This window comes from Osmerus eperlanus, chromosome 18 (genome assembly GCF_963692335.1).
Source record: "Osmerus eperlanus chromosome 18, fOsmEpe2.1, whole genome shotgun sequence".
Classification (NCBI taxonomy): Eukaryota; Metazoa; Chordata; class Actinopteri; order Osmeriformes; family Osmeridae; genus Osmerus; species Osmerus eperlanus.
In genome coordinates this window covers 5,008,763-5,029,893 of record NC_085035.1, presented here as the reverse complement: position 1 = coordinate 5,029,893, position 21,131 = coordinate 5,008,763, and the positions used below count along the sequence as shown (strand labels likewise).

The 21,131-nt window shown below is 48.0% G+C and overlaps 2 protein-coding genes across 4 annotated transcripts in view; both read right to left on the bottom strand.

The window, feature by feature from the left end:
• Positions 1–3,510: 3,510 nt before the first annotated feature.
• On the bottom strand, positions 3,511–5,413 carry srp19 (signal recognition particle 19). Its single transcript, XM_062484552.1, has 5 exons — positions 5,262–5,413; positions 4,697–4,772; positions 4,365–4,436; positions 4,167–4,275; positions 3,511–4,019 (listed from the first exon to the last, which is right to left on the bottom strand). Exons 1-5 carry the CDS (start codon positions 5,297–5,299, stop codon positions 3,889–3,891), a joined length of 426 nt encoding a protein of 141 aa, XP_062340536.1. The 5' UTR covers positions 5,300–5,413; the 3' UTR covers positions 3,511–3,888.
• Positions 5,414–6,228: 815 nt separating this feature from the next.
• Positions 6,229–21,131, bottom strand: part of apc (APC regulator of WNT signaling pathway) — a 26,791-nt gene continuing 11,888 nt past the window's right edge. For 2 of the 3 annotated variants that reach the window (XM_062484368.1, XM_062484369.1), the window contains exons 3-16: positions 19,912–19,996; positions 19,633–19,816; positions 19,139–19,247; positions 18,910–19,023; positions 18,178–18,261; positions 16,720–16,800; positions 16,255–16,353; positions 15,411–15,789; positions 15,169–15,264; positions 14,622–14,761; positions 14,444–14,521; positions 14,040–14,156; positions 13,676–13,890; positions 6,229–13,564 (exon numbers count right to left, since the gene is read on the bottom strand). In XM_062484368.1, the coding sequence (XP_062340352.1) occupies positions 7,273–13,564; positions 13,676–13,890; positions 14,040–14,156; positions 14,444–14,521; positions 14,622–14,761; positions 15,169–15,264; positions 15,411–15,789; positions 16,255–16,353; positions 16,720–16,800; positions 18,178–18,261; positions 18,910–19,023; positions 19,139–19,247; positions 19,633–19,816; positions 19,912–19,996 (8,073 nt within the window). In that variant the 3' untranslated portion in view covers positions 6,229–7,272. Of the gene's footprint in view, positions 13,565–13,675; positions 13,891–14,039; positions 14,157–14,443; positions 14,522–14,621; positions 14,762–15,052; positions 15,093–15,168; positions 15,265–15,410; positions 15,790–16,254; positions 16,354–16,719; positions 16,801–18,177; positions 18,262–18,909; positions 19,024–19,138; positions 19,248–19,632; positions 19,817–19,911; positions 19,997–21,131 lie in introns of those variants that run through there. The other variant, XM_062484370.1, reaches the window with a different exon arrangement.

Sequence of the window (21,131 nt, the reverse complement as noted above, 5' to 3'; positions counted from 1 at the left end):
TTGAGACGGGTAGTTTATTCCAGAGAAGAGGCGCTCTATATGAGAACGCCCTACCTCCAGCTGTTTTTTTCTTAATTTTGGGAACCACCAGATAGCCGGCATCTTGAGATCTAAGTGTCCTTGCGGGGCAATAGGGTGCAAGGAGACCGGAGAGGTACAGTGGTGCCAATCCATGCAGAGATTTGTAGGTTAGTAGTATAACTTTGAAGTCAGCTCTGGCTTGGATAGGGAGCCAGTGTAGAGAGACAAGAGTAGATGTTATGTGATCAAACTTTCTTGTTCTGGTCAATAGTCTAGCAGCAGCATTTTGCACCCGCTGTAAATTTTTTAGGTGGGTAATTGGGAGGCCAGAGAACAACACATTGCAATAGTCCAATCGGGACGTAACAAATGCATGTATTAGTTTTTCGGCATCATCCTTTGAGAGAAATTTTCGTATTTTGGCAATATTACGTAGATGGAAAAATGCAGTTCTAGTAATTTGCTTAATATGGTACTCAAACGAAAGGTCTGGGTCCATTGTGACTCCTAAATTTTTTACTAGCTGGTTTTGAGAGACTTTGACGCCGTCTAGGTCTAAGGTCAGATTGGAAAAATTATTTCTATATTTTTTAGGACCGAAAATTTGAACCTCGGTTTTATCCGAATTTAGAAGAAGGAAATTTGCAGTCATCCAAGCTCTCAACCTAGAAACACATTTTTCCATAGCATGTGGAAATTCTCCAGACTTTATAGACATATATAGCTGAGTATCATCTGCATAACAGTGAAAATTTACCCCAGAGCTTCTAATTATGTTTCCTAAAGGCAGCATATAGAGAGAAAATAACAGAGGGCCTAGAACTGAACCCCCGTATTTTACAGTGGAGCTCCTGGATGAGCAGCCATCATAGTGACATATTGTGATCTATCGGATAGATACGATCTAAACCACTGATGTGATGTACCAGAAATCCCAACATAGTTCTCCATACGTTCCAAGAGAATCTCATGATCCACCGTGTCAAAAGCTGCACTTAGGTCTAGAAGAACCAGGACAGAGAAAGAACCCGCGTCAGAGGCTAACAGTAGATCATTGACTAACTTGGCTAATGCAGTTTCAGTGCTGTGGTGGAGACGAAATCCAGACTGGAGAGGTTCATAAAGCTGATTTGAGGAGAGGTGCTCAGTGAGCTGTTGTGCCACAGCCTTCTCTAAATGAGCATCTGTTCTTGTTGGAGCGCTCCAATGAACCGAAACCTCGGTAACCAAGACAACCGCCTTTCCACTCTTGAAGCATAATTGACAAGCAATTGAGTTTTAATCGATGGTGGGCGAGTACAAGATCTTCAATAACAGCATACAGACAGGCATGCAGGCAGAAAGGCGGGCTGACTAGCATAATACATCGGTAAATCTGAACATATTAAAGTGACTTGGTAATGGGCAGGTGGAGAGTACCACCAGGCCTCCGATTGGCCCTAAGATTCAGGCTTTCTTGGCCAGGCTTCTGTCTCTCCTACCCTGGGCTCTGCTCTGTTGTAAGGTCAATGGGGATCAACACATACAGTGATACAAATGCACCCTTAATCCTTCTTCTTTGGTCCTCTGACTAATCAATGTGAGTGTGTGTTGCCTTTGGAACAGCTGGGGGAGTCTCACAGAGTTGGCTAGCCTACATGCCTGTAATTAATATACAGATCATTCACACACATAATAACCCAATCGGCTTCAAAGCCTCATCCTCATTGAATTAATATGTGTATCTTTGAAAGCCCCAAATCCCCTCTGTTACAAAATAGTCTGCAAAGACCAGGGCTTCTGGATAGGGGATAAGGGGGGATTGGACCAGGTGGTGAGCGCTGCATTGTGTCTCGTACACCAACTTTCCCCAGTATTGACATTGGACTGGTGCTGTATGAGATTGCTAAAACAGGATGGCTATTATTTTAGAGATGATTGTGTGATGTGGCTTGACATTTGGCTTGCTGGAGGCCCCCGAAATGCCACAGATGCTAATTAGCATTCTTTGTCTAGGCGCTGATTGACATTGTGTAGGTGTGAGCCAGATCATGTGTCAGGGTTCTTGTTTATGTTTGAGTGGCAGGAAGGCAGGTGGAGCTGCCGGTATGTTAATTAGTAAATCAATGTGTTCTGTCCGCCTCAAAACACAAACGCTGAACATGAAAGACATACTGCCTCCGCGCAAACTCTGGACAGTTTCAGGGTGTTTGTGGGTGGGAAGGAACATTGTTTGCCTTTGAAGTTCAGCGAATGTTTTTAAGACAGATGACTAATGCGCTGGTCCGCTCGCTCCTGTGATCTCCGCTTGTAACGTAAACAAGATCTTCCTCGTTGTGTTGTCCCCAGGCTGCGGGAAGAATGGGTGAGGAGGCTCAAGTTCCAGAACCAACACCAAGAGAGCTTCTATGAGGAGCGCATCAGGAGGGCCAAGCAAGCCCAGCTGCCTTTGAAGCTCTAGAACTAGAGTTCCTTCTCCTTTCTCGACCAAGGACTTAACCCTCGTGCTGCCTTCGGGTCACATGACCCAAAGGTTCATAACGAACCATCGTTGTGTTTACCCAATTTTACCCAATACAAAAACAAATTAAAATAATTTTCTTTTAACCATCGCAATGTGGGGGGTCTGAGACAGCCTAGCTGTTAAAAGAAAATGCTTCACTTTGTCTTTGTATGCGGTAAATTTGTCGCAATACGACGGTGGGTCACAATGACTGATGGGTCAGAATGACCCGAAGATAACACAAGGGTTAACAGGCCCCCCTCAACTCCACATCATGATTCTGTGGACCTGTAGTGGGATCAACCAAGTGAATCAGATGTCACCGATGAGTTTGTTTGATGAACTAGTGAACTGAACTGCATGTGAAATTCATCAGAGGATTCAGTAAAATGCCCTCTACTTGCAATTTCTACAGTGGTTTTCTTGTCGGAGAGAGATGTACTGTAATAGCATGTGGGGAAATATTAATTAATTTCAATAAGGATGTCCTCCTTTTTCAAGAATAAACAATGGAACACATAAAACTAATCAGCGACATTAATCAGTTATTAACCATACAAAATGAAATACAGTAGGTTAAAAACTTGATTCGCGTAAGGTGTCAAATACATACTTTAGGTCATTATGTACGTATAGTCATTTGTCTACTTTCATAGCAAAGATATTGTATAAAGTAGGAAATACAGACACATCCGGGTATAGTACAGTCAGGCTTGTACTGAAGGACCTCCAGCTCCCTCCTGTGGTCAAATATTCAGAATCTACTTTATAAAAGAAAATTGAGCCTATTCTTTTGCTATCATTGTGGAGTGACACTTCAAACCTTCATAACTCATTCTATCAAATATCAATTTGTGTTTTCATAGTCTTATATAAAAACTACTCTGGCTATATGTTTATCAGTGATTCTGCTGTTTAACTTCTAGTCCCACTGTTCTAGAGCTTAGATGACAACAAAGTGTTATTACAACATGTTACACCAGTTTATAGTGAGGACAGAGGTACCATTACCTCGGTAAATTAAAGTAATTTATTCATTTCCAAGCATAAATAGGTGAACTAAGGTGGGGATTGGAAACAAAAACTTGAAAAAAAAGCACAACATAAAAATAAAAATGCCACAAGTCAATTTGAGACTGATTCAAAAAAGAAATACTACAGACTTACAGTCTTCAGAGTGAGTAAGAAATCTTGTAGCTGTTTTTTTGCTGCCCATTTCTGTAAGTCAGCAAGGGCAGTCATCAAGCGAAAGAGTCCATAGAACATTTGTGATACTGTAAATATTCAGAAAATACACTGGAGTACTTTCATTCTTTCCTTACAGTCTTTCACCCTCCCTATCTGACTTTTTTTCCTGACCCGCTTTCACAATCGTTCGGTGTTGTTCACTTCCTTTTTTTCTTGCTTTTCTTTCCTGTCTCTCCCTGCTGAGAGCCGGAGTCGGCCCCACCACTCTTCTGGCTCCTGGTCTTCAGCTTGGGTATCATCTCAGCCACGTAGATCATCACATCTTTCCCTGGAGAGAAGATAATAAAAGACAAAGACTAGAGACGCAATCTACAACACGGTCGTCTCAAACTCACAAAGAGCCTAAAAGATACCAGGGCAAAACAAGTGCGCGCGAAGTGGGCTTCAAGTCAACAAACAAACAAAAAAAACTCACTCGTTGCAAATTTGTCCGAGCAGAGCGTTCCGTCCTCCTGTTTCATTTGGACACGCACACGTCCTCTGAACGTCACATCTCTGTTCCACTCTCTAGAATACATGCTGTTCTGTGTTGGATGAAGATCAATAACATGTTAATATTCACAATACAATGATGGTGAACAAGGTATCCAAGTTAACCAAAAACCACCATCACCTCAACGAGGATATTTGCCCCTGCAGCAGTCAGGACATCACGGATCTCAACACAGGTAGGGTTCTCCACAGCCTTGTTGGAGACAAAATAAAAATACAGATGCAGTGAGTTAAAGAAACGTTTTACTCTGTAAAGACCACACGTTATCAAAAGTCTGAAAGGAGGAATTATGGTTAAGTGAGGACCCAGGCGATACTGCATGCATCCGTGTTGACGTGTAGGACTCCACAGCTGCTGGGAGAGGGCAGTATTATACGTCAATTGAATCAATGTTAGAAAAGCACTTAGCAAGCTAAGTAGTTGTTGGCAGTAGATAACGTTCGCACGATTACCTTTTCAGACGGTATTCGCCTTCCCTCGGCAAGGGTCTTCTTACTGTTGACATATGCGGGATAGATGCAAATGTACCTGAAAGACACATCAATATAGTTTACATAGCTGCCAACTATTCTACTAACTTCAATCTATAGTTTAAATGTTATAGCCCATGGTTAGTGTTAAATTAAATTGGTTTCGTGTGGATGTGTTTGTGTTGGTTAGCTACTTTGTGTCAGTTGTACTAATTGATTGACCAGAGATAGCTTAGCTAGCTAGATGTTTTCTAATTCTGAAAGAAATTACCCTATATTTTCAAAGGATTGCAAAAGACACAAAGTTACTAGCTACTAGTACCAATATATTATTCGTATTAGTGTTCTGCAGACATTCCCACATATTGTGTAAATTGTTAGCAACGGTGATCGTCACAATATAGCTACAGCTACAACTATTTCGAGCTGGTGTATATGCTAGTGCTACCACTGTCTAGGCTTACTGTCTGTAGTACAAGCCTAGCTATTTAGTAGCGTACAACCAGAGCGGTTTCATAGGCTGTCACATGATATTGCACGTACTTACCTGTCTTTATCTGCCGGATTGTCAGATAGTGGAGCCATTTTATACTTATTTAAGACGTTATGCTAAGCCTAGCTTGCTAACAGGATTGTTGCATGTGTAAACACAACCGGATGGATGCTGGTTTTCCTCTGCTGACCAGTATTTCAATGATTGGCTCCATACACCGGAAGCTTCTTCTTCATGTTTTACGGCGGTTGGCATCTACCTTATTGGTGCAGCAACGCCACCTTCTGCTTAGAGCACGGTGCCCAAACCTGAACCATATGAACAGTTTCCTCTCTCCTGGGTCCACTGTCTTACCCAAGAAACTTTGACACTTTAGAATTTGATATACATGCCTCCCTATCCCCTCTTTGTCCCACCTTTCTTGCCACATAAAATACGGCTTTAATGTGGCAATAATGTGGCAAATTACACATTGAACTGTTTACTGTTCTGTTTACTTTATTACTTCCTTGCATCTCCCTTCACATTCTCATGATCCCTAACCCCTACATTCCTTGTAAATGACAAAAGGACTTTGTATAGCACATCTTGACGTCTATTTGAATGGAAAGACCTTAAGCTTGCTAAGACTGAGGATGGTGAGGTCATAACTCGGATACCTCCATTCTCTTTTTCTATATTAAAAACAGCAATTACTGACTCTTTCTTAGCCTGGCTAGCATTCCTCTCTTGTCAAGCTCATATGATGACATTTCTGTTATCATCCTTTCCATTTCCTTGCATATATTTGATGTTAGTGTGGTTGGACTGCAGACAGATCCTTGCCAGGCTTTCTGAACATAGTTTTTTCCCTTCTGACACATTTCCTGAGCAATGCATCTTTGCCAAAAACACATTCACATAAGACCTTTACTATCTATTAAAATACTGTTGTCACTTTCTGGTTGAAACAATTATTAAAAGTAAGGACAAGATCCAAGATACTTTCATTAAACAACAAATTGACAGCCAAAACACCATATGATTTTGCACCAAAAATGTTAACGTTTATTATGCTGAATTACATTATGTAAATTGCCTTTTTTTTCCTTGAATATCCAACCATTTACTTTATTGCATAAAAAAAAGAAAAACAGTCATTCACACAGTGTAATATTTTTTTGGCAGAACAATACATCCTCTGATTATGTGCTTTATCAATTACAGTGATTACTGGGGAAATTAAACTGAGCTTTAAGAACCATATAAACACCAAACCCCTACAGTAATAATTTAATCTTTAGAAGTGTTCATTCAGTCCTTCAGAGACAGTCTCATAAAAAGCAACCGACTCACCTGATAACAAGAAACAACAGCAGAGCAATGTATCTATCTACTCTCTTATATAATCTATTTCCAATGTAAATATTCTCATCCAAAACGTTTGTGAAGGTTGAGGTTAATTCCTTACTTTCAGAACACGTAAAATAGTGTAAAACTTTACACTACAGCTACCAACACATCATGTGACCACAAAAATGTTCATCTTTACTTCTGGAAACCAACCATTGGGTCAGTACATGCAAGGGAGGGTTTATAATACATTTGCAGTAGTAAAAATGAAAAACCTTTAGGACCTAATGAATGTTCATTAAAAAACAAAAGATTAAGTAATATCAAATCCATCTTTAAGTGTTTAAACATCCCAAATATGCATCTTTAAGTGATTAGCTTTGCCAAGTCAGGAAAGATACATGATCTTGACAGAAGATTAAATTAAATACATACATAATTAAAATCTGTACAGTACAAATTCACATACATTTTCCTTCACAGGTCTCCCTCTCTCTCTGATAACCAAGTGTCCCAGCCACATTTCTACCAGCAAAGAAACAGTGCCCCTCCAATAAGCCTCACCTACATAACCCTCTAGTGATCAACTACTATTTACATATTTCTGTTTACCACCAAAAGTTAGGATGAACCTATAATTTATTTTCAGTTCTATACAACATAAGTCAAAGAGTATCTTATATTCAAGACATTTTCTTAGATCCTGGGCGTTCCAAGTCTGGTCTCATTTGACTCAAACCGAGGTTACGATATAAGACCCACTTTCTCCAGAACTTTCCCCTTTAGAGTCTTTCTTTTTCGCAGTGGCGGTGACCGGTGTGGGTATCTGTGATGGCCGTGGTGTAATGCTGTCAGCGCTACTCTTTCTGGGGCTAGGGGTGTAGTTGAAAGGGCTGACCCTAGCTGCAACAGCCCCACTGGGTGAACTGTGCTTGCTAGAATTGGTGGAGCTGAAAGGGGTACGTTCAGCAACGGGTAGTTCATGCGCTTCAGGGACTATGCAAGGGGTGCTTTGAGCAAGTTTGAGGTCCGCCCCTTTCTTATCGAGACTCTCGCTGCTCCTGAACAAGTTTAAATTAGTCTCTGAGCCAAGCCTGCGAGCAGGGGCGATCTCGCTTGCAGTCGACTGTTTAAGATGAGTTTCACTTATGTCGCGGTCAGAAGCGGGTTTTCTAGCTGGAACACTGTCAATGACAGGGGGAGTGTTTCCAGTGGGTGATTTTCCAGACCTGGGATTGTTAATTGGACAGTCCTCAATCCTAACCCATACATCTTCACTCTGAGACACAGCTAAGCTCATCTGGTTCCTTGCCATGTTGCAAGAATCCATGGAAGACTCATGGCCTTCTGACTGGGGCATGTCGCTGTCTTTCATCTTCCTCCATGTTCCTTTTAAAGGCATGCTGCCATCTTTGCCTTGTGGTGACTTCTGGGCCGGGCTCAGCGGCTTCCTCTCATCCTCGCTTTTGCCCTTTTCGCTGGATTCGGAGGACGCCGAGAGAATGGAGGAAGAGCTTCCTGTTCTCTTCCAGGTGCCCACCCTGGGAAGGGAAGAGGAGTGTTTGCTGTTCTCCCGCTTCCACGTTCCCGTTCGGTTGATGGGGAGCCGGGAGGGGCTCTCTGACTGAGATCTGGAAATATCCTTCCTCACGGATTTTCCGTCCCCATTTTCCGAGGAGCTCTGACTTTGAGGGGACTTGCGCCAGCAGCTCCCCTGAAAGGGCAGAGTCAATGACATATCGGGCAAAGACGGGCTGGAGACGGGTGTTTGAGACTGGCTTGGCGAAGAGGGGGACAAAGATTCAAAGGAAGCGGACTCTTCTAATTTCCTTTTTAGTGTTGGACTAGGAGCCTCTTTGATGAACGTTGACTGGCGAACTAGCCCCGGTTTCTCTGATCTATCTGACTCACTCCCACTTGATTTAGTGGATGACATCCTGGACAAGTCTGCCTTTTTAGAGGCACTAGTGCTTCCACACTGATTCAGACTCTTGGATGCAGATTCACTTCTTGGGATTCCACTGGCACTCCTTGGCAGGCCACTCTGTTTTGTCCCTTGCTGACCCATTTGCCTCCCAGGGGAGGGGTAGGACATCCTGCCCGATCCAGAGGATTTTGTCGAGGACGCACCGGGTGAGGCGGTGCGTGGAAATTGGGATAACTTGTTTGAAGTGCTCAGACCATTTCTTCCTGGGGAAACAGAGGTGCGGCCGGGTGACTGCATTGGTCTGGTCTGGGCCTGTTGAGCTGGCCTCGATGGAGTTGAGTCTCTTGATCCGGATCTGGAAGAAGCTTTACTGGACCCTCCTTGAGATCCAGGTGTCTCCCTGGCAGGAGCGGGGTCAGCTTTTCCAGGTGTTTTGATGCTTCTGGGTGAGTTGCCAGAGGTCTGTACTTGTGTCGGTGGCTTGGACACAGGGCCACGTGCAGGAGGCTTCTTCTGCACAGGGCTTGTGCTAGGGGAACTGCTTCTAACACCTGGGACATGGATCATCGTCCTCCCACGAGAGATCAAGGGAACAGTGGCCTGCCTTTGCTGAGAGGAGGGAGTCTCCAGACTGGGCCGTGGTTTTCCTGTGATAAGACTTTTGTAGACTTTCTTCCCTCCTTTTAAACCTTTGGTTTGCTCCTCCTCTTTCTTCTTTACTTCCAGTGTACCCTTTTCACCAGGTTTTAAAATTCTAGGGCCTCCCTTGTTGACCACAGGCTTATTTTCATCTGTATTAGAGGGTAGGTGGAAAGGGGATCCGATCGAGATTCCTGACTTGAGGGAGAGGATTGAGTCCGAGTCGGATGAGCCCTGTCTGGACAAGCTGGCGGCTGCCTGGTGTAAACTGCTGACAATTGAATTTGCACCTTCTTGAATAGCCTTCCAATCGAATGACTCTGAGTCTGGTGACAAGGCCTGCTCAGAAACTGGACTGTGAGTATCCGTGAGATCTAGAACGAGATCGGGCTCTTCCGCCAGAATGCCATCCATACTTTTCTCCTCTGTGACACCTTGGTCGTCCCCCTTATTTCTGGTGGGCTGTTTCTTCTTTTTTGGCATGGCAGAACTTATGCATTCCTGCAGGAGATCGTCCTCGGAATCAATGCTGAGGGAGCTGAGCGAACTATTTCTAGAGAAGCACACAGGGGTGTCTTCAACGTGAAAGGCTTTGGGTGCGTAACCAGAAGCTTGGGGTCTTGGAACGTCCACCTCTTTTGGATCCTCCTTTGGCTGGTCTTTGTTGTTGTTTTCTTGGTCAATATCACTTAACGAGCTGAGGGATGAGTTGCGAGAGAAACACACCGGGGTGTCTTCGATGGAGAACTTCTGTTTCTCATCGGGCACCGGGCCTGTGTTTTCTTTGGCTGGCTGAGGGAAAGCGGCAGGCTTTTGCAGAGGCTTGGTCGGAGCGGTGGGCACGTGCGCACTTGCTGCCCTCGCGGACGGCTCCCCGCCGTGCCTCGGAGGTTTCCTCTGGTCCTTGTCTTTTCTTAGCTCTGCCTTTTCCTTTGAGAGGTCAAGATCGTCGTCTTCAAAGTCCAGCGAGCTCAGCGAGTCGTTGCGCGAGAAGCAATACGGCGTGCCCTCTATCGGCGTGTAATGGTGCGGCGAGTCGAAGGTGAAACCGGGGCGTGTTGTTCTCTCCTCTACGTTTGGCGTCTTATCTGGAAAGTCCCGCGCCGCCATTTTTGGGTCTTGTTCTTTGGTTTCCTTGTGTTTATCCGTGTACGACGGTCCTGCCGAAAAGTTGTTTGGAGCATCTGGCCTCTTCAGCATCCTTGCTCTGTATTCACTACTCTGTGGCATTGGCTTTACCGGAGAGGTGGGCTTCCTCTTCTCAGCCTCTTGCTGGACGAGACTAACAGGAGAGGAGGTCGGGTGCTGAGGTTGGTCGTTTGTTTTCTGTACTCTGAAAGGCTTGTGGGGTTTTCCTTTTGGCATGGCTGAGCTAATGCACTCCGCTAAGATGTCATCTCCTTCATTTTCTACCGTGGCAGCTTGCGTAGAACTTGCAGCACCGGCATCCTTCTCCTCCGTGCTTTTGCCTTCAGGAAGAATGTCTCTTCTTTGACTGGAGGCCATTTCTCCGCGGGGAGCACAACTTTCGGGACCGGCAAGCTCATTGGGGGGAGAATCAATGGTAAGGTCACTGAGGGATGTAGCTGTAGAAAAATTGATAGGGGTGCCCTCCACGCAGTATATTCTGGGCATTTCGTCTCCATGAGGGAAGTTGCCGTGCTTCTGCTGTTGTCCCCTGTTCTGTGGGGGAAGAAGTTTATATACAGGAAGTTGGCTTGGTTTGCGCGCAACCGGTGGGGCTATTCTGGATGTGGATGGGGGCGACTGTTTTTTAGGTTTCCTTGATGACTTTGTGGGCATGGCAGAGTTGATGCAAGCCTCCAGTATTTCTATGTCATCGTCATCAGAGTCATCCAGAATGTCTTTTTCTGCCTCGTGTGATGGGTGATTCTCTTGGCCACTGGGTCCCTGGGCATCGTCTGCCTCAAGCTCAGCCTCATTTCCCTGCTCGTCCTCGTGAACCGGTGGCATTATCTTGAGCTCCACATCCTTCTGAATGTAGGGTTCGTCGAGGCTTAACGCACTGAGGCTAGACGCGCAGGAGAATCCATCCGGAGTGCTTTCCGTCGCAAAGTGCAATAGGGTGTCGTTATCTTGAATCACCTGGACTTTTTGAACGGCGGCGTTGACGGCCACGTGCCGAGGAGCCATCTCCCTCTTCTCAGTGAGAGGAGCTACTTTCTTGTGCTTCATGGGGGCTGGGTGAGGTGGCGGCGGCGGAGTTTTGCTTCTGCTGGGCGGCATCGTCTGACCCGGGCTGTCGGGCAGATCGCTCGGGCTGATGATGCCGCTGACCATCCCGCTGCACAGCTCACTCTGCACAGAGCTTGCAATGGAGTGGCTTTCGAAGCTGTCCAAGGAGCTCACGGACGTGCACCTGCTGAACATGAGCGGCGTCTCCTGGACGTAGTGTTCTGGGGGACTTTTCGGCGTTTGGGCGCCACTCTTCGACGGCGACTTGGCTCCGGATGAGAACTCGACAGCTTTGTGGTGTCTGGATCCTTCCCCGTGGCCATGGCTCCTTGGAGGCTTCATCCTGACATACTGCGACGAAGACTGGCTCTCGTTTGCACGTTGATCTTGGGGACCGGGAGGCTCTTTTTCCGCAATGGGAAGAGTCGGGTAGTTGCTAGCGGCGTTGATGTTCCTCTTGCAACTCTCCATTTCGTCTTCGTCTGAGGACAACGAAGACAGAGAGCTTCCCCTGGAGAAACAGATGGGCGTGTCCTCGACACAGTACGTCTGCAGTGTCTCTTGATTGACAGGGTTCTTCTGGCTCACCCGGGTCTGCCTCGCTTGGGCCGAGGAGGAATGAAGCTTCTGCCTGCCTGCGTTCTTAATGGATGTCACAGAGGACGCGGAACCCTCTTGACTGTGGTGATCTTTCACCGAGCTCTGAGTGGAGGAGGGCTTTGAATGACTGAAGATGGGAAGATGGGATTTTTGGGAGTAATCGATTGGTTGTTCCACGTGATGCTCCTCGCTGTACTTGATGCTGTAATTGGTTGGCTGGTCGTCGGGCTCTTCCTCCTCGGAGTATCTCTCACTGTAATTGGTTGGTTTGTCATCTCCATAATCATCCACAGTGCACATGGTCTGGTTGATCTTTTTGTTCATTCCTTGGCTGGAACCAGGAGAGCTTTGATCGGGGCAATTCGCGTTTCTAGATCGGAACCCAGCTTGAATTTCTGTCTGGACAAACCTTGGCTGATATTTCAGTTTCTCTTCTCCTTCTTCTCTGCTCTCTGTGTACAATGGGTAGCCGGGACTTTGGGACCTCCCAGGCCTCTGGTCAGAACGTTTCATTTCCTCTTCCATGTGCTTGGGCCGGGCCCACCTCTCGTTCTGGCTTGGGCTTTGCCTCCCAGAATTCAGCTGCTCATCGGAGTACTTTAGACTGTAGTTGATGGGCGTGTCCAGGTCTCCATCATCATCCTCCATGTGATTTGCATTGTAAATCTTATGGGCGAGATCCGCTGGGTATTTCCTGTAGACGCAGCACTTTCCCTCATCGTCCTCGGAATAGGAATCGACCGAGGGCTTCATCTGACCTCTCTTGCCATAGCCATCAGTGCTATTGACACTGTTGAGGCTGTCATTGGATGCCCTGTATTCCAACTTGGGCATTGGACAGGCTCTGCCCGCGTGATCTGGTTTGCTGTAGGCGTACACGTTGGAATGGCCATGCGTTGCGGTCGTACGATGGGGCTCCTGTGCGTTTTCTGGTGACCTGTCATCCAGGCCTAGGTGGATGTTCTGTACATCGTCCATCACCATGACGATCTGGCCTGTGGTGGTGGGGATTTGAATCCCCATTCTCTTGTTCTCCATGTCGGGGTGGAGCCCCCCTGGCACTCCCCTCCTATCCCTGTCCCCACTCCGGTCCCTCTCGGCCCTGACGATATCAGCGGGCCCTCGGTTCTCCCTCGATGACGGGCTGGACAGAACGGGCGTGTTCATGTACTGGGGTCGCACGGGCATGCTGTTGGGGCTGAACACATCCGATCTGGACACCCCATCGTAATCGCCGTAGGCGTTCGGTTTGTGTCTTGGCTTACCTCGGTGGGCCTTGGGGCTCAAATTGTCTATGTTATCGAACGTTTCCGAGAGATGCTGCGCATCCAGTTCCTCGATCAGGGCTTTCTGTTTCCTGACGTGGAGGGAAGGCAGGCTGGAGCCAGGGGACATGATGTTGGCATCCTTGTACTTGGCAGGCCGGTTGGCCATGAGGTTCCTCAATGCCGCAGCGCTGCCCATGGCGATCATCTTGTGCTTGGAGTGGATGAGGTTCTTCAGCATGCTCACGGCACCCATGTCCCACAATGCCTCTTGGTCTTTCGTGTTCCGAGCAGAGAGGTTCCAGAGAGTTCCACAAGCGTTGCTTACGATGGTCAGGCTGTGAGACTTAAGGTGCTGAAGAAGAGTCTGGAGGCAGCTGTTTTCTCTTAGAACTTGCCTACAAACACAAAAAAGATGATATATGAATGGGCATTTATGAAAAACATTACTACAAGACCAAAACAATAAAAATAAACTTGTATCCTTTGTTATTTGAAACACAAATTACCTGTGATCTTCGTTGGTAGCAATGAGACTAGACACATTGCGAAGGATCCCTCCTCCACTCTCAATAATGGCAAGGGTGTTCGTTTGGCTCCTGTAAGTCAGAGTGGTGACCAGGAAGGCCAATGCCCCCTCTACAGCACAGATATCCGCCTTGTTCTCAGTGCAGTGAGCTGATAGGTTCCAGAGGGCACTCAGTACACTCTTCAGAGTAGATTCCTTCAACAGAAATAAACACGACACATTGAATATCCAAGAGCAAATATTTTATTTGTCGAGTGAAGATTTCAATTATTTATACTGGTGCAGACTGCTGTGCGCACAATGAATCAAAGCAGCTTGGCGAGTAAGAGCGGGGCCTGTCTCACCTTTTGCACCTCCAAGGCACACTCCATCAGAGCTCTGACGCTGCCCACCTCTCTCAGGGTCTTCTTGCTGTTCACATCCGCACGCCAAGATAAGTTCCTCAACACGCTGGCAATGACCTGGGTAGAGAAATCATATTTATTTGTATAATAAAAAAGGTACTTACTTTTACGTTCATATTTTATATTCAGACAGAGGACATCCCTGCAAAGATTTATAGCACACTGACATTTTCCCCCCAATAAATTTATCATTTTCTGTGCAGCAAGCATGCACATACTAGACGGCATCTCCTGACCTTAATACAATGGTTTAATTTTTAAGTCCGCTACAGATTAAAACTTCACTAGATTATCTCTCTGCAGTAGGTCATCCTACTTGGGGATTTGAAAGCCTGCCTGCATACCTGCTGTAGGTCCTCACTGTCAGACTTCAGCTGTGCCACCATTGCCCTCATACAGCCCTTCATGGAACACAGGGTGGCCTGGGGATTTAGAACACAGACAAAGCCATCTATGTCAATCCATACTGTCACAAGTTCCAAACCGTAGCATCCAGCAAACGACCAATCAATGATATCCGACCTTATTGGCTACGTCCCCAAATGTGAGGTTGGTGAGGGCCATCCCTGCATATCTCCGAAGGGTAACACTGTAGTGGTCGCTGGTTAGGCCGTAAATCTCGCAATCCACTTGTAGAAGCTCCCCGATAGCTTGCAGCCCTCCTGGGAAATAATCAGAGCGCCGGTAATTACAATCAATAATTCAGTGGGCGAGTAAATAAATGTTTTACTATGTGATGTCCTGGATCAGCCAGCCCATGTAATACATTGCGTGGCTGTCATTATGTATAACACATGATGCATCGCCACGTGAGATTCTCTGTGAGAATAAATCTAGAATGTTCCATCCCGTTTTAACGTAGCCTATTAAACTCAACATAGTTTTTTAAATCTGGATTTACTCCATAAAAAAAAGAAGTGAACGTAAAGATTCAGAGTACACTGCGTGCTTACCAAGCTCATTCATGGCATGTCTGTGCTCTTCGTCAAAAGACAGCTTTTTAAAATCTGGATTTACTCCATAAAAAAAAGAAGTGAACGTAAAGATTCAGAGTACACTGCGTGCTTACCAAGCTCATTCATGGCATGTCTGTGCTCTTCGTCAAAAGACAGCTTCATGAGAACACACACCGCTGGGCAGATCTGGTGCTCCACTGGAGAGGGCACTAGGAAACACAGGAGCGCAACATTAGGGTAACAATACTGAACGTTTTCCATTTGAAATAAACACGTACTGTCCGTTTAAAAAGCGAGTGCCCTGGTCACATGATCACTAGGGCGTAACAATGGTAATGATCTGAACAGGCCTCACTTGGGTTTTTGTCCTGGTCCACCCCCCTCTCGTGGCTCTCCTGCCACTCCCAGCAGGTCTCGCAGTACACCCGGATCTGCTCCAGGAGGTGCAGCACGCGGATCTCCCTGCGGCCGCGCTTGTCGTCCGGCTGCGAGTGGATGATGTTGTGCAGGGCGGCGCTGGCGCGGGCGCGGGCCTCCTTGCTGCCGCGGGAGTTCCCCAGCAGCACCGAGTCCTTGTCGTTGCCGTGGAGCAGCTGGATCAGCAGGGGCAGGCAGCCCGACTGGCGCATGGCGATGCAGCTGTCCTGGGAGCTGGACATGGCAAGGAGGGTGCGGGACATGTCGTCCTTGTCATGGGTCCCCAGCATGGAGAGCAGGGAGTACACCATCTCCACCTGTTTGAGGGGTTAGAGGGGCAGGATGAGGAATAACATTTACATTTAGTCATTTAGCAGACGCTCTTATCCAGAGCGACTTACAGTAAGTACAGGGACATTCCCCCCCTCCGAGGCAAGTAGGGTGAAGTGCCTTGCCCAAGGACACAATGTCATTTTCACGGCCAGGAATCGAACCGGCAACCTTCTGATTACTAGCCCGATTCCCTAACCGCTAAGCCACCTAACACCGGATATCATACGCAAATTTCACACTGATTTGGAAAGTGTTGGCAGAAATAAGCCTCTTATTTGGGATGTTATACCAAATACGCATCGTAATCGCATTTCTGTAAGCCATCATCTAAACAGATTATCTTAATGAAATTGTCAAATCGGAGGGAATTTAACCGTTTGGACTCTGGAGCGTTGCCGAGGGGCTGGTTGACAAAGCAGCGAGCTGGGGGGAGTGGGATCTGCGGTTACCTTGGTGCCCAGGTGACTCGTCAGTTTCCGGGGAACAGAGTAACTTCCCCCATAGCTCATCTCGCTGGCCGAGTCTGAATCCAGACGACTGCTGGAACCCTGGAAGGAGGAACGCCGGCTGTTACCGTGAGCATTTCACACAGACTAAATGGACGCTCTGTCTAGAACACACAAAAAGGGGTGGATATTCGATATGGTTGATCTTTCTCATTGATACTGCACTGGATGCTACTCTTCCCTCAACATGCTACATTTGCCCAGCTACAGTGAAGTCAGACTACATAAAAAAAAAAAAAGGCCATTAATATTACAAATGAGACCGGGAATTTGCCTTTAACTCAACCTCTGGGCTGAAAGCAAGCAAAGTAAAAACAAACATGAGCGTTAGTTGAAAGGACAGGCGGTTCTTCGAGCACAGACAGGCATAACCAAGCCATCTTGGGGGGGGGGGGGGAGAGTCTTTACCTGGGCACAGCCAGCGCTGGTCATGGCACTGTCCCCGGAGGCCTGGGCTCCCTCGCTCTGGGTGCCGGGCTCATGCTTGCTCTGGGGGGAGGGGGGGGGGGGGAGGAGGAGGAAGAAGAGAACAAGGAGAAGAGGAGATGAGACGTCCGCATCAATATGAGAAAGTGTGAGTCAACAGGGAGGATACAAAACCGGTCACCTGGAAGATCGGAGGAAGAGGCAGAATCAGTTTAAAAAGAGAGGGGGGGGGGAGGCAGACAGAGAGAAGAGCAACAAAAGCAGAACGAGAGAGAGGGAGAGAGGGGGGGCAGACCAAGAGAGAGCTTCAGTTAGTGCGGCCTAAAGTGCTCGCAGAATCATCATGCTTCCTTCCCTGACCTACATAAGCTACAGCTCAGCCTGCAGGATTACAGTGGAGAGGGGGAGGGAAATTAACCGTGTCCGACGAGATTTATCTACCCCGGGAACGGGGTACGCACTCAGGAGACCGAATACTCACAGAGGGGAGGGGAGGGGGGGGGGAGAGACGATAAACAAACACTCGGCGTTATCGACAGATTTATGGTGTGCACACGCACACGTTCAGTCAGTGTGCCGCCAAAAGGAGAAGTCGCCGCCTAAGCGTGAGTGCCCCGGCGCGGACGGCGTGACCCGCGCGACACAGAGGCACGTGAGCGCCACACCAGGCCTCCTGGGCTTGCTCGTCGGTGCATCCAACAGGAACAGAAGGCTGGTCACCGATGACTGCACATGCTCACCCCACCAGGTCATCTGGCGGAGCTGGGAGCAAACATGGTCCCTCTTTTCCAAAAGAAAGAAATACTAGGTGCATTAGGTGCACTTTTCCTATACAAGAAGGAGAGTACAATTGGTTTTCACCTCAGAAATCAGGGTCGAGGGCCCTGGCCCTCCCTGGGCCAGGGCCCTCCTCCCTGGGCCAGGGCCCTAAGCGCATGAGCCCGTGCTGATGCTGGAGGATGGGTGAAGCGCTGGAAGACGCCCGGAGGATGAGGGGAACGCCGTGTTCAGGTCACGTGATCCCTGCGTCGGATTACTACGAGCGCAGTCCGCGAGAATGCTTCAGTCGTATATAGAATGTATGCAGATCAGTGTCAGTGAGACACGGCACACATGAAACATCACATGGAGGATTATATGGATCTCCGCAGATGGGATGGCCGTGGCATGGAGGGGCGCAGACATGTAATCCGCATTAGCTTCTTTACGTGACTAAAATTCAACAAGCTGTGACTAAAGAGACCAGTTGGGCATGTCCATCATGTCGAGCTTTTCGAAAAAGACATCCAGGCTGATGCCAGGAGGTTTCCCCTAAGGACAGCTCAAGTTTTCAAATGATGCCGTGTGCCTTTCCAAGGAAAACACTGGTCATACAACATACTTGGGAGCATTAGAAGAATATACAATTTTCGTGTATATTTATATATATTTTTTTTTTACCTCAGGTTCTGCGGACTGAGTCTGGAGGTGCTGTCGGATCCTCAGCATGTCCTTTTCGATATGCTGAATCCTTGCGACGCGCACCTAGAAACAGGGACATTCACCCAATCACTCATCCGAGGTGGTCAGGTATCACATGATGGGAAAGGCTTTCACAGATGGGGAGATAATGCCTTGATATTGAATCTCCTGCGCTCAAGTACTTACTGCCACCCACACATCATCCCAGCCAACGTCATCTATGTCCATTAAAAGCCAGGCCATTCGGTTTTTGCCTGGTTCAAAACCTTGCTTACCTTCAAAACTATCAGAACAGTATAGTATAATAGTTTATCAGAATTTTCAGATATTATCCCTAGCATATCCCAGAGTAGCTAAACAACTCACAAAGTAGTCCAGTATTTATGTTTTTCGGTCCATTCTTGCCATCCTCCTCGTCTTCCATTATCTTCCTATTGCGTTCTATCCTCTGTACCCACCCGCCCCTGCCCACCCACCCAGGGCCCTCCTCCCTGGGCCAGGGCCCTCCTCCCTGGGCCAGGGCCCTCCTCCCTGGGCCAGGGCCCTCCTCCCTGGGCCAGGGCCCTCCTCCCTGGGCCAGGGCCCTCCTCCCTGGGCCAGGGCCCTCCTCCCTGGGCCAGGGCCCTCCTCCCTGGGCCAGGGCCCTCCTCCCTGGGCCAGGGCCCTCCTCCCTGGGCCAGGGCCCTCCTCCCTGGGCCTGCTCCCTCTCACCTGTGCCCTCTTCTCCATGTCCTGGCAGGTGCCCAGCTGCTCCTCCATGGCAGCGCGGATCTGACGGGCCTCGTACTCCAGCTGCCTGCGGGTCATGTCTGTCTGCAGCGAGAACTACAGGGAGAACACACACACACAGAGACAGACACACACACACAGTCAGCGACTCTGACGGACGGAGAAAAAAGGGCGCACCGGCAAAACGTGCTTCGCAGGCCGCCGCGCTCACGTTCTCCGTCAGCGGCAGGCTGTCGATCCTCTTGGTGAGGTTCTGCAGCTGGGCGTAGTACCAGTCCTTCTCCTTCTCCTCCTTCTCCAGCTCAGTCATCAGCAGGGACCTGCCCCCCGAGGGAGGAAGAAGGCGGGACACGACAACATTACAGCGCGGTCACACCCCGGATCTGGTGGCACGTGGTGGATTAACCATCACAACGTGCATCAACCCTGTAAATCCCATCCATATGTAACCCAAGAGGGAACGCATTTCTCAACATTACTTAATGCATCTCTAAATTGAGTTTATCATTTCGTTCGATCTGAGGCGAAGACACCCAGACGGGATCCTCTCGGCGTACTATCGGTCTGATCTCAGTGACTGTCTGGAATTACTGAACACGGGTCGATAAGGAGCCGTCCCTGCTCAAGGAGGACTGGCCCTCTAACGGTGCAGACGGTGTCGGATGGAATAACAGCCGGCTGGGCTCAACGTGGGAAGACGCCCACCTCTCCTTCTCCAGCTCCTCCAGGTAACCCGCGCTGTCGCGGCCTCCGTTGGCCACCCCTCTCCTGGGAACGGAGCCCACGGGGCTGGGGCTGCTGTCTGTGGACCTGGCTGAGCCCGGGCCCTGCATGGATGGCTTCTGTCTCAGCTTCACCCCCGGGAACGAGTTGGGGTCCATGCTCATTTCTAAAGAAAGGGGGGGGGGGGGTTTATGTTTAATCTGTGCTCTAGACCTAAGAAACGGACGTCTAGGAATCTCGTCCTGGGTGACAAAGCCGTACCTTTCAGTCTTTCCAGGAGATGGTTTTGTCCGGATGCTTCTATAGAGTCTTCTTCAGCGTTTCCTTGTAGCTGTTTAAGCACCTCCTGCGAGACAGGACAGACAACCTGTCAATGACATCTCAGACAAACAGTCCGAATAAGCTCGAAGTTATTGGATAACTAGAGGACTTGGGCAACCAGAAAACAGTGAGGCTAATCATTTTAGGCTGAGGCCATCCAACTGATAAGGCTGCTAGACTCTGTATGAGGGGAAAGGTTTGAACAAAGAGAGAAAGGGGGGAGAGGGCGCGACATCTCTCCCCTTCCCAGGGCTTTGAAGTGTCATCAAATAGCTTTCCTGGGCCAACAGAAGCAAAACAACTGCTCTGAGGGCCTTCAGACAGACTGCTGCTAATTCTTTAATCTCACCCTCCCTTCATTTCATCACTCACTGGGCTCTCTCCCTGTGTGTGTGTGTGTGTGTGTGTGTGTGTGTGTGTGTGTGTGTGTGTGTGTGTGTGGAAAGGGAGGGGGGGGGGGTTATGGATCTTCTCCAAGTGATTAGATGTCGACTAGTTTGACGGACCAGGACCCGGGCTTCAAAGATCTCCTGCAGTGTCGAGGCTTTGAAAGAGACCTTTCGACTAAATTAGCGGCTCCATCCTAGATAAAAAAAAAAGACCGATAAACGTTCTCCTGAAAATCACCTCGAAAATGCAACCTGGAGGCATCAGGTCGGCAGCTCAGATATATTGTTTACTTGGACGTTAGAGAACCCAGCGATAGGGATTTATCTCCTTTGGCTACTTTTGGCGGGCGGGGGGGGGGGGGGGGGGATTGCATCACAGTAGCAACCAAACAGAAAGGACCTCACAGCTTTACAGATCCTAAAAATACAACCGACCCACTGAAGAGGACCACAGCTGTTTTGTTGGACGATACCAGTTTAATGGTTCCCTAGCGGTTCTTTGATAATGTCGCTGATATTTCTCGAGATTAAAGCTGCTGTGATAACCACTAATTACATTAGGCTAAATTCCCCATAAACTAATTTCTCTTTCAGCATACCGTACTCATTCCTGGAGGTTAAACCACTCACTCTCACAACAGTCAGCTATACAAAGTCAGGGCTATACAAATAAATTTGATTTGATCGCGCCCTCCAGACCAGCTGAGACATCATTGGGCATTTACTCGAACACAATAAAGAGTCTGGCTGTAAAGGGATGAATCCCCTCTC

What these genes read in the sequence shown, in the direction of transcription:
- srp19 (XM_062484552.1), bottom strand. Translation starts at nt 5,299, where the DNA reads ATGGCTCCACTATCTGACAATCCGGCAGATAAAGACAG. An exon ending in GGCGAATACCGTCTGAAAAG is followed by an intron (nt 4,437 to 4,696) that starts GTAATCGTGCGA and finishes GTCTCCAACAAG; the next exon opens with GCTGTGGAGAACCCTACCTG. An exon ending in GGGCAAATATCCTCGTTGAG is followed by an intron (nt 4,276 to 4,364) that starts GTGATGGTGGTT and finishes CATCCAACACAG; the next exon opens with AACAGCATGTATTCTAGAGA.